Consider the following 15,958-nt stretch of genomic DNA (forward strand, 5'->3'; position numbering starts at 1 on the left):
ATACTCACTTAAAAACATACTTATTCTCTCACACATTCTAGTAATTTTTTATGACTTGTCTAAACTGATTCTCTTTGTAGGTTTTCTTCCACATGTTTTGCTTTTTAATTTTGTATTTTTTTTTTATGCAAATTTGTTATTTTAGTTACATTTTATCAAGTTATTATCTTTTGTAATTTTTAATAATTCAGAATTCTGTAGAGTATACCTTGCACCGAAAACACTTTGAATTTCTTAAAGTGTTTGATTTAAATTTATTAAGTAAATATATTATTGTTTCCTTGTTGGTTATTGATTCCGAAAACCCTTCTTTTTCTTCATCATTGATAAAGTAGAGATTTTAATAAATAAAAAACTAGTATTTGTAAAAAAAAAATATGTTTTATTTCAAGTATTAGATTTCAAATCGTTTCTAAATATTTGCGATTGTTATTTTTTAATCATAATTCTTGATTATAAAATATTTACCTAATAGGATGTATCATCCTAAATTTGTTTACAAAATAGACTAAACTAAACAATAAACATAAATAATTTTTACATTGGCCTATTACATTTGATATCACTGAGATTAATAGGATCTCTCTATAAAATCAAGAGTTAGTTACTCAACATTTTCTATTATTCCATCACTATTTGATGTCAAAATATTACTCCAAATGACTTGTATAAATTATACTCTTGAAACCTTTGCAAATCCCTATGTTACCTCCCTTGAAGGTTAGCTATCTGAGAAAACAAAGCAGCATTAACATCTTTGATATCACCCAAATTATCTGCATTATCAATATCATTATCCACCACATCACAATTTCCATTTTGCCCTCCTTGTTGAGAACAAATTAAATTCTTCCCGCTCAAATTATATTCTGGTGCATCAACATGTGATGCACCTTCTTGTAATTGCAAAGCACATTCCAAATGCCATAACACATCACCAATGCTAGGCCTATCAGCACCATGATCCTCCAAACACCTCTTAGCAGCTCCCACAAACATTTTTAGGGATTTAGGGTTTATACTCTCAAGAATGGAGGGATCAACTACCTCATGAACCATGCCTCTCTTGCAACGTTCCATTACCCAATCAACCAAGCTAACTTGTTGCGTCGAATTCGGACAAGTCCATATAACCGGCCTTCCACACAGAGCCTCAAGAAGCACCACACCAAAAGAATACACGTCAGATTTCTGTGTCAATTTCAGCTTTCTGAAGTACTCAGGATCAAGATATCCAAAACTCCCCTTCACTGCAGTGCTAACATAAGCTTTGTTAGGGACGGTTTTCGACAATCCGAAATCCGAAACCTTGGCGACGTAGTTTTCATCTAAGAGGATGTTTGTAGTCTTGACATCGCGGTGAATGATACTCTGCGCTGCGCCGGTGTGGAGATAGTACAATCCGCGAGCGGCGCCGATGCAAATCTCGAGCCTCTGTTTCCAAGAGAGGGGACGGAGGTTGGCACCGTAGAGGTGAGAGCGAAACGAGCCATTAGCCATGTACTCATAAACAAGGATCATTTCCGAGTTCTCATCGCAGTAGCCTATTAGCGACACAAGGTGGCGGTGGCGCAGCTCAGAGAGCATGTCTAGCTCGGTCCTGAATTCCTTTAAGCCTTGTCCTGAACCGCCATTGGCTCGCTTAATAGCCACATTCATGTTGTCTTCTTTCAATCTTCCAAGATACACCTTACCGTAGCCTCCAACACCAATCACTCTACTTTCCTCGAAGTTGTTGGTGGCGCGTTGTAATTCGCTGAGATGAAAGAACCTTTTAGGCCCTTTTCTTGGAGAGCGAACTCTGGAAAACGATCTTGAATAGAATGGATGGATCATCCACCAAGTGAAGCCTGCTTGCACTTCCCAGCTTTTAGTCGATTTACTCATTTGAACACATGTCATTAATAGCAACACTAGGCCTATTAATGCCAATATCAATCCAACAAAAGCTAACGTCCTCATCTCCGCGTTGGGTGGAAAACTCTGCTCTTTGTAATCTCCATCCACGGAGAACAAACCGTCGAAGCTATTTGCCGAGTTGATCATCTTCATGATCTCGATTCCGTTCAAGATCGCGTTGCTTGTCCCGAGCTGGAGATCCTCGGGTTCCACCTGAACGAAGATGAAACCGTTTTCGACGGCGGAAGCGTTAAGGACAAAGTCTTGGTAAAACGCTGTGGCTAGTTCTCTGGTTTGAGAAGAAAGGTCCAAATCAGGCACACCAACCATACCATTGATGTAGACACTGAAGACCAATTGGTTGAGACTCTTGCTTACAATGTCGCAGAAATGCAACCTTATCAAATAAGAGTAGCTATTCTCCACGTTCATCATCCAACTTAGATTCACCTTGCTTTGGAACTGCATGTCTTTATGATCTTTAATCTGCACCGCCGTTGCGTAAACCAAGCTAGGAGCAATCAAATCTGCTCCACCGAATTCAGGGTATTTGATTCCTTTGTAAGGAACAGCAACGTTTACAGAGCCATTTGGATTCGCATTATAAGTATCATCAGGCTCCCATGTTCTTGTTAAGGTGTCATTGTTAGGGGCTATGATTGCGCCGCCGACGTTAACGCGGTACAGTACTTGGAACTCAGATTGCTGTAGTCCTTTGAATTCTCCGTGAGGCGAAACGGCGGTGGCGGAGTCGGAGATGAGCGTGTCAGGGGCGGAGACAACCTCTATTGCGTTGATGAATGCGAATGAGTTCTTTATGGGCTTGAACTTGAGAGAGAATCTGTTCTCAAAGACGGTAACGAGATACTCCTTGAAAACAAGATTGTCGTTGTTTCTGGGAGAGAATTCATGGAGCAGAACAAAGTGGTTGGTGTGGACGGAGAATGAAGCGGTTGCGAGATCATAGGAAGGGTGAGGGAGAGCGTAGAAGTAAAGACGGATCCAGATTCGACCGCCGGTTCGGGAGATGTAGAAGGTGTATGTGGATTCGTCTGCGAAGATTCTAGCGGTTTGAAACAATGGAAGTGATGATGGAGGAACAGAAGAAGGCATGGTTATGGCGATTGGTGAGTGATTTGAAGCTTGGATGTCTTCTGTTGTGGATAGGAGGGACGTGGTTTGACGATCGGATTTGAAGGTTCTGCCATCGTTGAGGTGTGTGTGGTTGTAAGCGCCACAATCAATGAGGTAGTTAACATAGGGTGTGTAACAATTTGTGTGGCTTAAGAGGAACAAGAAGAGAAGAAGAAGCAGAAGAGAAAGGTGGTGGAGAAGTGGACGTGAAGACATTGTTATGTTTCGTAAATTCCAATACTGAGAATTGAATACGATACTCTACAATACATGAATAGTAATTAATTTTATGAATGAATTAATAGTCAGAAATTCAAAAAAGCTTAAGATATAGTAGTATTAAACTATTCATGCAGATATGCCTATGGTGTATACAGGATGGTAAAAGAGATAGAATTGTTCCGGATTTGGAGAAACTAAAGGGAATTATTGAAGAGAGTGTATATAGTTTGTTCACTTTGTTGGGAGGGAATAGTAATAAAAGGAAAAAAGGAGTTTAAAGTTGGTTTGCATGTTGGGGGTTGTTTGTGTTAATGCATAGATAGAATAGAACAGAAATAGTTACTCTTATGGTTGATTAATGTAACTAAGGATGTAAATGAAACTGCAAAACGCGTTAACATTCATTGGCTTTCCCAGAATCACAGTCGGACGTGGTGAGTATAGTTAAAATGCAAAACCATATTTTTGTTCAAGAAGTAAATGATTCTGTTTGTTAGTATTCTATAAACCAATAGTTCCTATCACTTTGTTTTACCCGAGTATAAGGTTCAATCTTTCGATAAGGGTTTATCTATCATTTACAAATTGAAATTTTTTTATTAAAAATATAAAAATTAAATTTTTAATATATTTATTTTATATTTATTAAATAAAAATTTAAATTTTTTATTAATAATAAATTTATCATATATCTTTAAAACACATATTAATTAAACTCTTTAAAATATATATGAATGTAAAATATTTGTTGTGTGTAAATATATGTATGGGACATTAGGTCATGTGTACTATTTAAATTAATAACCATATATCACATGAATACAAAAAGTTCAGCTTTAATTAGTTATTATATAAATATATATAGTGCTAATTTAATTAATTAGTTGTAGTGTTTATAGAATTTGTTCTTTAAATTGATTAAGTTTATTTTTATTTTCATATATAAAAGTGATGTCTGTGATGGTCAAGGCAAACTAGTGGTTAAGATGATTAAAGATGACTTTTTAATAAGATTTTTATTTATGACCGTTTTAGAAAAATAAAACTAGTAATATTGACGGTGCTAAAGATAGTAAATTTTTAAAATGCACTCTATGATATCTATATATATTTATCTAATTTATTAAAAGAAGATAAAAGTTAATATTTAATTTAAAAAATATAAAAATAAATAATTTTTAAATATTTAAAACTTATCATAAAGGCCAAGTTTGGAAAATTTAGCACGAAACTTATAGACACTAAAATTTTTTTCAATTTTTAATGAAGATTGGGTAAATATTTTATGTATGTAATAGAAAATAATTAAAAAGTTAATAGTGGATGTTGGAATGTTCAGGCCCAAAGTATGTAATAAAAAGTAATTAAAAAATTAATAGTGGATGTTGGAATGTTTAGGCCCAAAGCAGGTCCGAACTCAAAAAACTCCAATCCTAACTTGACTCGACAAAAACTGCAAGACGACACCTTTTTTTTTCTTTTCTTTCTTTTTCTTGGAATTTATTATTTTAACCAAGACGACGTATTTTCGCTGTGCTACGAGGAAGACCACTCTTGGAGTGCCTTCGCTTTCAGTATTTTCCGCTATCATCGTCAACTGTTGATATTTGCCGTTGTCAATCGATTGCGAGATAAGGTTTTTCGAAAATGACTTGACATTGCTGCTGAGATTCTTTCCTGAATGCAGCCTCGAAGATATCACCGCTGGTAATGACTGAAAGCCTAATAATCATGGCCGCTATTACTCAAAGTTAATGTCCAGACTAATTTCTTATCCTTGCAATTTTTTTTTTTTTTGTATAGGGTTAAATGCAATTCATTTTTAAAACTTAGATTAATTCATTGAACCATTTTTTTGAATAACTATTTTTTTGTGGATTTCGGTTCACCTGTATTAAAGTCTACGTTACATGAAGAGTTTTTGGCTTGCAAAATTCCCAAATTTTTGGGAGGGGATTCTCTCTAGTAGAAAAAAAATTGGATGGTGTTCAATATTTAATCTCACTATTCATTGTTTTCTCTTTTTTTTTTTTATATTTGATCCCACTTATAAAATTAAAGGTGAGATATTACACTTTATTTTTTCAAGTGTTAAAATATAGGATCCTGCTAAGAAGACAATGGATTATTTATACAATGTGTATAATAGATTATTGAGTTACAAAATTAACATCTCTCATACTATCTAGAATAATCATCTGAATATTAGGGATAATAAATATCTTTCCAAAAGTTTAAACTGATTTTAGAGTTTATCAAAGATCGAATACCATATTATGATACAACTTATTCTAAAAGTTTTAGCTGATGAAAAAAGGTAACACTAATGATTATATCTCTAATACTTCATAAATCTTTATTGTTTATATTATAAAAATATTTCATTAGCTCCTCATACTTCTCAAAAAATAAAAAATAAAAAAGATCTATTTCTCAAACTCCCAACGCGGTAAATAAGAGAGAGTTATTACACTAATTACTAACAAGCGGCACCTATTTTTTTAACACGGCTAGGGGTGGCAGGAGTACCCGAACCCGCGGGTACCCGACCCGCCACAACCCGACCGGGGCGGGTTTAAACCCGACCCGAAGCGGGGCGGGTCCTGAACGGGGCGGGGTGTTGATCGGGGCGGGGTGGGGTCGGGTTCATGGTAAACCCGTCCCTACCCGCCCCGGAGTGTACATATACTCCCTCATATATATCTCTCTCTTAGCAATTAGGGTTGCCTCCCTCATACCCTCAAACCCACCTACCCACATACCCAAATCTCAGAAACACACACAGCACTCACTTACCCAGATTCCAGAAACCCACACAGCAACAACCTTGCTCACCGCCTCCGTGGCTCACCGCCGCTGTTGCTTGCTTTACTCAGTCGCTCACCGCCGTCGTCGCGCAGTCGCTCACCTCGCCGCTCTCCCTCACCGTACTCACTTCGCTCGCACTTCTCTCGTTGCCGTCACTCTCCTCGCCGTTCGTCTCTTTGATTTGCAGTCTCCGGTCCTTCCTTCCTCTGTCGTCGTTTCACTGGTAAGCAGCAAGCACTCCTCCTTTACTCACTACTTACAGCTTACTGGCTTGCTCTTTACTTCTTGCCTTTTCCAGATTTGTTTTTTGTGAGTAGATTTTATAGTTAATTTTTTTTATGTTAGAACAGTTAAACTTGCCTTTTCATTAATATTATGTAAATTGTTGATGAATGACGGAGGACTTCTTTGAGTACAATAATTATTGATCTTGAAAAATTCCTAAATGACGATATAAAGAATGATGTCCTCAGCCCTTAGGAACTTGTTGGCCCTGCCAAAGTCCTCTCCTTTTTAAAGAAATTAACATTTGCTAATCTGAGTTGATTTATGTACTTCTTTAAAGCATGAGCTTTGCAATTTGTTTGAGTAATAACTGTAAGTTTTCTTACTTACTAGTAAGAATCGGCCTAATTTATGTGTGTTGGCCTTATGTATCTTTATTTTTTTAAATCAAAGTATGTTTGGAAACTGAAATTATCTATTACTTCTCATTTTTTATGTTAAATATATATCATATGGCTTTTCTGTTTAAGCATTGTTTATGGCTTTCCTGATTAATATTTTCTAGCAATCAAGATACTTGTGGTAGTTATAAAATTGAAGGCTGATTATCCATAATGCCATGTATTCTTTTGGAGCTGACTCAAAGTCAGTCAATCTTGTGATTTGTGCTTGATTAGTTATAATTGATTTCAATCTAACACTATCAAGTCATCATGCTTGCTATGTATACACATGAAACTTATTTAGGTAATGAGTGATTCACTTGCTGATGTTACAGCTTACATTTAGCATTGTTGTATCAAATTTGCTTATTAAATTATTAACCCGTTGACTGTAAATTTGTTACTCTTATTTTATACAATGAATTTTATTAGAATTAACATTGAATAAACTTAAATTTTTTAAAAAGTTAGTTCTTGTCAAGCTGGTTTAAGTTTTTAGAGAAGAGACTACAGTGTGATATATGATGCATTTGCTAATTTGTTTTTGGCTTTACTTTTAAAAAGATTGACTAGGAACTTGGAACTTGGAACCAGGCTTGTAGAGTTTGCATTTAGTCTTTTGATATAATTAAAAAAATTTTGCTGGGATAACACTTGATTAGTTGTGGTTAACAGGTAAAGAGTGGTGAGATTGGTTAATAGGACTCAATTTTTATATATTCTTATTTCTTAGCATGAGGCATTACTAAGATTGGTTTTTTTATTTATTATTTTACAAAGTAAGAGTTATAGTAACTATTTCTGCATAGTTATATAGTAATTTTTAATTGCATCATCATTAGAGTTATTTTATTTGTTGACCATGGAAACTATACTTATGCAAATTGTTCAATTCTAAAATAAGTGTTAGCTGCTTCTATTTTTGTTTATCTTTGCTTTGGAATTTTAATTTGGTGTTGCTTTCTTCTCAATGGTATTGCTGTTACTTCTGAAAATTATTTCACCTTTTTTTCAAAAATGGTGCCAAGTTATTTGATAAAACTTTGTGTTTACTGATCATAATGCTTAACTTAACTAGTTTTTATGCTGTGTTTTCAATGTAGGTTTGTTAAATGGTGGAAGAACAAGAATAATGATTGAAGACTCTTTTGATGCAATTTTTTTATTATGCTGTTAAATTTGTAGTGATTAAACATTAATCTTTTTTTAATTTCAAATTATTTGACATTGTATGAATCTTATGTTTGTATTTTAATTTAGTTATGAATTTTAAATTTTTATAAGGGCGGGTAGGGACGGGGCGGATACCCGTGGGGGTGGGTTAGGGTAGGGCAGCCTACTACCCGCAGGTAGGGGTGGGGCGGATAGTAGTGGAGTGCAAGGACGGCAGGACGGAGTCGGGTAGGACAAAAACGCGCCCCTACTCGCTCCACTGCCACCCATTTTAAAATTATTTTTAAAATTTTCATCAACTTTTATGATGTTTTCTTAAATTATTATCATTCAAAGAAGAATGGCCAATAGTAGTTTCCAATAATTCAATCTTTTAAGTTCCAAGTATGAATTTAACGTGAGAAAATGTATTTGAAAAAAAAAGTTACCTATAATAAATTTAGTTTGATAAATCTTTTAAATAAATATTTATATTTTTTAAAAGTATAAAATTTTTATTTTATATTTGATAAATTAAAAAAAATTATGTATTTATACTTACTACCTTTAAAAAAAAGAAATACATTTAATTTTTTTTTAATTGATATAGTGAAATTTTATTAATAGAAAACAAAATCCCAAAGAGTGTGTCCATGTTAGACAAAAAAAAAAGGGTAAAATGTCCACAAATAAATAAAACCATTTTTAATAATTTATTGCATGAGGGTATTTAAAGTAGATTTTCTTTTAAGTTTTTATTTATTAAAATTAAAAAATTTAATATGATTTTATATATTAATTAATTTTTAAATTTAAATTTTTATATTTATGTCTATTATGATATTTTTAAAATTTTAAAATTATTTTATTAAATATATTTATTATTGATTATATTTATTAAAAATTATTTTTAATTTAATTTATTAAATATAATATTATAATGGACCTTTGGCCCCTTACTTAATTAAAAAAATATAAATATTATTATTTTGTAAAAATTATTTTTTAAAAGTTAATTTTTATTGTTTTATAAATAGTTGTAAGAATTGGATTGAATTGAAAAAAAAATATCCAAAAATAGATAAAGCCATTTCTAATCATTTATTGCACATTCTTAAAGTTTTTATTTATCAAAATTAAAAAATTTAATATAATTTTATATTTATGTCTGTTATGATATTTTCATATTTTTAAAGTTATTTTATTAAATATATTTATTATTGATTATATTTATTAAAAATTATTTTAATTTAATTTATTAAATATAAATATTATAATGGACCTTTGGCCTCTTACCCAATCAAAAAAAATTATAAATATTATTATTTTGTAAAAATTATTTTTTAAAAATTAAGTTTTATAATTTTATACATAATTGTAAGAATCGGATATTCGATCGAAAATTAGTAAACTGGTGATTTAATAAGTTCTGTTAATAATTTGGATCGAAGGCACAATTAAATTGCTAAAAACTAGACGGTTAGTCACAAACCAGTCAAAATCGGCCTGTCCATGTAGAAAGGCTCGAACTCATATCCTTTTGCTGCATTCCATCAAGGCATGTCACCAGGCTGCTTTGTTCATTTAAGACCCAAAGATAAATAATCTAATTAAGTTTTTTTTAAATAATAGTTTAAATAATAAATATTTATATTAAAAATAATTTATAAATAAGTTATTTTGTATTTGAATTTTTAATTTTAAAAATATTTATTTTAAAAAAATATGATAAAAAAATTTTATTATGGAAGAAGTCATTTTTTAACTTCTCTATAAACTCTTAAATAACTTCTTAAAAAGTTATAATTTAATTTTAAAAATTACACCAGATATTAATACTACTATTTTTCATAAGTCAAAAATTAAAAAAAATTATTTTTAAAACTTTTCAAAGGACCATTACTATTTTATGTGATAATTATTACATATATTATATACACAATTAAATTATTTTATATTTATTTAATTTAATTTTAGTTTTATACTCACCTTTTTTAATTTATAATTTTTTAGAATTTATAAGATTATTAAAATAAATATTAAATATTTTAATATTTATATTTATTTATTAAATTAATTTTTTAAAAGTATTGAGCCAAGTAGTAGATGGTCGAAAATTTCGATTTAAGATTAATTAATAGAGAATAGAAATATATAAGTACTATTATTAAAGTTCACATAATAAATTAATAGAAAAATATAACGTATTTATTGTTTATTATCGTAAAAAATCAAATTTATACTTTATTTTTTTAAAGACGAATTAATCTAAAGTTAAAAACTTTAAACACCTAATTATTATTTTATTTAATTTTTTATTATTTTATATTTTTTATTTAGATAAAACCAATTTTACTAAGTGATTTAATGGTTAATAGAATATTTGTTGAGACTAGAAAATGGGAATTTAGTTTATTGAATCGAAATTGAACAATGGCACGGTGAAAAAAGCGGAGCCCAATTCCTTGGATCCTCTTCCAACTGGGAGATTCAATTGAAGCAATGGTGGAAGATCACCATCATCATCATCATCATCATTTACCTGTTCATGTTCCTTCGAATCCCTCAATGGTTGTAATCCGAAACGCCTTCGATTACGACGCCACGGGTGACTGCTCCGTCTTCCCACCTATCAACCATGAAAACCTCCCTCAATCACCGCCTTCATCTCCCTCCTCCTCCTCCTCCTCCTCTTCTTCTTCTTCTTCTTCTTCTTCTTCTTCTTCTTCCCACGATTCTGACCCGTGGCATCTCAATTCTTCGTGTCCCATCGATTCCCAGCTCGGCAAGCGCAGCGACTTCGTTAGATTGGTTTCCATCGGCATCGACATCTTGCGTTCCAAGCTTCTCACCTTCACCTCTTCTTTTAGAACCGCTGCTTCCACCCGAGGGGCGTTTTGGTCAATTTGGATGCCAGCTGCGGCGGTGCTGGTGTCACTGTGGATAATCATCCGGAGGAAAAGAAGGAGGAGGAGCTTCTCGGACAGTGAGAATCGTTTGTTGGATATCATTCAGGAGAAAGATGAGGTTCGTGTTGTTTTGCATTCCATGTGTTCGTTTCAATGCTTGGTCCACTTGGTCTTTATTTTATTTTATTTTATTATTTTGGTTTTTGCTGCTGCTTGGTGTAGCTGTGTCCGAGAAAATTACGAATTTTGATTAGGGTTTTTATTTTTTTGAGGAAACTTCATTGGAAGAAGAATTTGGTTATGTTTTTAGTCTTGCCGTGATTCTTCATTACATGTTTTTATTATTTGGTATATTATTATACATTGGTTGGAAGAAAAAACTCTATCTTGTCGTGCGAAATTTTGGTGCTTCCGTTACATAATTAAAAAGATATATATATATATATATATATATATATATATATATATATATATATATATATATATATATATATATATATATATATATATATATTACAGTATCATATTACAAATATAGGTTCAGTCTCTTAAAAGATAGAGGTTCTGGGTCAAGTCATAGGAATAGAAAGATCCAGTCTGTCTTTTAGGTTATTGGGAATGGAACTTGGATACTAGTGCTTCAATCTGGAGTTGCAAGTTTTTTGGTTATATAGTTGGCTGAGATTTTAGCATATCTGCCGCATAGATAGCTTACCCTTTATTAGTCCGAGACTGTGAATTCTATTGTCCCATCAGCTTCCTGTGTAGTACTCTCATGCATTAAGCTGTCAATTGTCAACCATAGATGCCCCTTACAAGCATTGGTACTTGTTTCATTTCATTTGGATAGGATGATATTGTCATGCCTGTTCTGTTTCTGCTTTGTGTTTCTGTGCTGTTTGTAAACTTAGCTAACTTGTGCTTTCATTGCAGAGGATTTCCCAACTCTTGGACCAGATTGGACAAATGAATGAATTACTTATAGCTCGTTACAAAGCTTTGGCTGCAAAAGGGACTGAATGATTAAGACCTATGATATGGTAGCTATTGAATTTGTGTGAGTCTCATCATTAAGATGATATCTTTTTTTTTTTTTTTTTTCCAATTCCATTTTGAAATACCACTAGTAGATTTTGCATGGCTTTACGCCAAGCTGTAAATTAAGGACAGAAATTCCTGATTCTTATTCCTACTAGAGTAGAGTGATTGAACATCCATGCCCAGAAGTGGCATCTCAAGCCTAATCAGAGAGAATAGCCCATTGAATGAACTGCCGGATTTTGGGTTATATCTGTGATGCATGGTGGTCCGCCCAGCCCAATGAATATGCCGCAGTCTGCCAGATTCGTTAATGACTAGCTCAGTTGGGAACCACGGAATTTATCAGGAAAGCTATAAAACACTCTTAACAGTAGTAAAATACTCATGGTTAGTGAGTTGTGTTTTCAAGCCCTTGATGTTAATGACTCCAGCATCCTTGGCTTAGCTTATGGAAAGTCCCAAACGAACACTTTGTACCTTTAACAGCCCTGTATAATATTATTCTTTTTTCTTTTTCTTTTGACAAACAACTCACACACATGACACACCCAAACATATTCTACTAAAGGGTTCTTCACCATTGTCTCAACTGAGACTTGAACCTGGATATCTGGTTTATGAGGCTCATGGGTTGTCCACTAACCTCAGAGCCTCACCACAAAAGCTTCTGTGAATTGTAGCCGGACGTAGATATTTTACTGTGATTCAACTCAAAAAAATCAGATCCAGTTAATTAATGGAGACTTATTCAGTTATTTGACATTTGTTCTCATCTCATCAAATATGCAAGTATATTTGCAAAAGATTTTAAATCTAGATATTTAAAATCAAATCTATACATGTTATCATTTGATTTGAAAACTGGTTAAAATAGATACAGGAAAAGTCGAAGTTTGTTTTGGCCTGTGAATTTCCACTAATTCTTGATAAATCTTCTTTTCAGAAAAATTATTACCTTACAGATACTTTATGGGACATGTAAGATTGAATTAGGTACAACAGAAGTTAGAATAGAATCATGGCTGGATTGAATTTCTCATTTTCCAGCTATACAATCATAAGTGAAACGATAAGAATGAGCATTAATGAAAAATAACTCCCGGATTCATTTAGTATTTTACCGAAAGAGAGCCATGAGGAGCATATCAAAATATGGTCTTCCTTTTAGCATTATGAATAACGTTTTGAAGTAGTGATCAATAAAAGGGATTCATGCAACGCATTCAAGAGGAAGTGCAAATATCTCTTAAACTTCTCGATTCATGCTCCACAAGTGAAAAATACAAAGTCAAGTATACATCAGATCACCAAATAAATTCTGTTTGCTGATTGCTCAAACATAACAGAAAGGAAAAAAATAAATAAACTATGAAAGAATTAGATGCTATCATTCCCAGAAGAGGTATCAAAGTCAAAACAAGCACAAGTTAACATGTGAATTGTGTCACCAAAGAGAACAACAACACTTCTAATTGCTGCCTATAAAAATACCATTATCAAAACAGGTTTTTCTCACTGGCTTTTTGATTCACTGCTCACTGTAGAATGTCTTCTGATATCAAACTGATCTACATACTCCAAAGGAGTAACTGTCTCATTTCTTATTCTCTTGATCTTAGGGCTCAACAAGCCACGGTGACGGAAACCATAGAGCTTGAGCACCTGATTATCAGCAAAATTGAAAGCCCTCTCCATACTACTGAGGCACCTCTCAACAGGATAATCTCCATAGCTCCCACAAGGTTTACATCCCACAAAATGTGTCACGAAAGGCCACCTCTCATCTCCTAATCCGGGATGGTACTTCTCAACCATCTCTTCATACCGGTCAACCAAGCCAGCCCAGTAACCGTGCAGGTAGTAAGAATTCTCAAGGAAAACCTTATCCATCCACTTCTCCTTTTTGGACAACAAAAGGTATATCAATGCAGATTGATCATCGGCCTCAAATGCCGGGCGACCCTTCAAATTTGCAGTTAAGACCTTACCAGCCTCCTCCCTCACTAGACCCTTGGGGCCCATGGGAGCCCAATCATCAAGCAAATCTAAAGACCACTGGCAATTCCGAAACAAGAAGCTGCCGGTATTCACAGCAATCCAAGACTTCTGCTCAAACAACAAATCAGGGTAACCATGAAGTACCAAATTGTAATCATCATACTTAGACAAAGGAAGCTCAAAAACCATGTCAGTGAAGAAAGCATCACTATCCATCCACCAAATCCACTCCACCTCAGGGTGTGAGAACATCAACCTTCTAATCATTGGCAATTTGGCCCAATACCCAGCAAGTTCCTTATCCAAATGCGCCAAATTGTACACAATCTCAATCCCGTGCAATCTACAGTAATCAATTTTGTTCTTAATCGACTTCAACAAGTAATGATCACCAATTGGGTTGTCACAGGGTTTTGGAGGTGAACCAGTGAGGAGCAAGATTCGAGCTTTACCTCTCACGAAATTAGGGTATTCAGGGTTTTGCTGGAGCCATTGGTGGCGTTGTTGATCCCAATCGGAGATCTTGGGGCCTAGGGAGAAGGCGGCGGTGTCGTTGGGGCTGAAAGGGGTGTCGTTGTCGTCGGGGTCGGAGTCGGAGCGGATCTCAGCGAGAATGCGGTTGGTCTCCTCGATGAGGCTCTGGTTGACGGCATCAGCGTCGGAGGAGGAGAGGTTGACGCCGATGGTGCCGCGAAGGACAAGGATGGTGACGAAACCGCAGAGGATGGTGATCTTGATGTTGTTGAAGGTCTTCTGGATCTGGCGGCCACGGGGGGCGGAGCGTGCTCGGCCGTTGGTGGTTGGAAGAGCGTTGGCGGCGCTGCTTCTCTTGTGAGCTGAGAGGTTCTCTTGGCCCATCTCACAAACTCACCAATTATGTTAATGGTAATGGTACGCTCTTACAGTTACTGTATAGAAATGGAGGGGAAAACAACTTTCGACACGGAAATATGGAATCGGAATTCAACAAGAATTAGGAACGGAACAAAGCCGTGTTTTTTGTTTTTCTGCACAACAACTACTCTCCACTTTGGTCACCCGCAATTAGTGTTGGTAATGATAATGATAGCTGATACTGCTTCATATGCTTCAAAGCTCAAACGTGTCCTTTTTTTTCTTCGTTAACTTACTTTTAATTTAATTTTACAATCATATATATAAAGAAAATACGATAAATTTATTGCATACCTTCTTTTAAGAAAATATCTTCATAGATTTTTATTATTGTCGAAATTTGGATTCAAAAATAAATATCTATTAACTTTATCCCTAAAGATATTTTGATTATCCATGGTTATAAAAATGTAAGAATATAACCACTAAGAAATAACATAATCCAGCTCCGATCGTTCTGGCAATGGACCCCCTTGGGTGGTGTGTGTCTGAACTGTTAAGATCCAAGTACACTAAATAGTAACGCGTTCCTCAGTCAGTTCAAAATCACAAGATCCATGCACATATGCATCATTTTGTGACTTGTGAATGTGTTTATACCGGAAAGTGCCCATCAAAGGAAAACGGTCCCACAATATCCTCATCTTCGGGCACCTTGTACTTTGTATTTGCCAACTTGTCCTCTTCTGCAAACACTAGAATAATACACCTAGGAATATCGTTGCTATCAATATGATTTCTTAAAATGGAATTTCCAAATATATATTATTATCATATTTAATTTGTAAAAACAAGATTTATGAAATATTAATATGTCTAAAAATGTGTTGATTTTTGTTTAGTTTAAGTTTATTGTCTTTAAAATTTTCATATATTTTATCCAAAATATCCTTAAAATTTGTAATTAAAATATTAATAACTAAAATTTTATATATAAACTGTATATAAATATAAAATAATATAAATAATATATTTTTATTTTATATATTATTTAAAATATTTTTAATATCAAATATTTTTAATAAATTTTTTCCTCTAACTTTTTCAAATAAATATAACTATAATAAAACATTATTTTCTATTCTGTTTTTTAAATTTATTAAAATATTCTTAATAATAGGTATCTTTAATTAAAATTATTGATTTTTTTAATTTACTAAAATACTCCTAATATCAAATATTTTTAATTAAAATTAACATCATTACAATTAAAATGAACACAAAATACTTAAT

General features: G+C 33.4%; 3 protein-coding genes and 1 long non-coding RNA gene across 4 annotated transcripts; 2 read left to right on the forward strand and 2 right to left on the reverse strand.

Moving 5' to 3' along the window:
- Window positions 1–591: 591 nt before the first annotated feature.
- Window positions 592–3,135, reverse strand: LOC112710006 (probable receptor-like protein kinase At5g61350). Its single transcript, XM_025762062.2, has one exon. It carries the CDS (start codon window positions 3,010–3,012, stop codon window positions 706–708), a length of 2,307 nt encoding a protein of 768 aa, XP_025617847.2. The 5' UTR covers window positions 3,013–3,135; the 3' UTR covers window positions 592–705.
- A 2,830-nt stretch (window positions 3,136–5,965) lies between these two features.
- LOC112710009 (uncharacterized) lies at window positions 5,966–8,014 on the forward strand. The gene is made up of 2 exons (XR_003156612.3): window positions 5,966–6,286; window positions 7,835–8,014. It is a non-coding gene; the product is annotated as an uncharacterized lncRNA (long non-coding RNA).
- Window positions 8,015–10,013: 1,999 nt separating this feature from the next.
- Window positions 10,014–12,344, forward strand: LOC112710014 (uncharacterized). The gene is made up of 2 exons (XM_025762082.3): window positions 10,014–10,910; window positions 11,726–12,344. Exons 1-2 carry the CDS (start codon window positions 10,386–10,388, stop codon window positions 11,813–11,815), a joined length of 615 nt encoding a protein of 204 aa, XP_025617867.1. The 5' UTR covers window positions 10,014–10,385; the 3' UTR covers window positions 11,816–12,344.
- A 718-nt stretch (window positions 12,345–13,062) lies between these two features.
- LOC112710023 (probable xyloglucan 6-xylosyltransferase 3) lies at window positions 13,063–15,286 on the reverse strand. The gene has a single exon (XM_025762092.3). The coding sequence runs from the start codon at window positions 14,687–14,689 to the stop codon at window positions 13,346–13,348; it is 1,344 nt and encodes a 447-aa protein (XP_025617877.1). The 5' UTR covers window positions 14,690–15,286; the 3' UTR covers window positions 13,063–13,345.
- Between the last annotated feature and the right edge of the window lie 672 nt (window positions 15,287–15,958).

Source organism: Arachis hypogaea, chromosome 1, assembly GCF_003086295.3.
Source record: "Arachis hypogaea cultivar Tifrunner chromosome 1, arahy.Tifrunner.gnm2.J5K5, whole genome shotgun sequence".
In the NCBI taxonomy this organism is placed as follows: domain Eukaryota; kingdom Viridiplantae; phylum Streptophyta; class Magnoliopsida; order Fabales; family Fabaceae; genus Arachis; species Arachis hypogaea.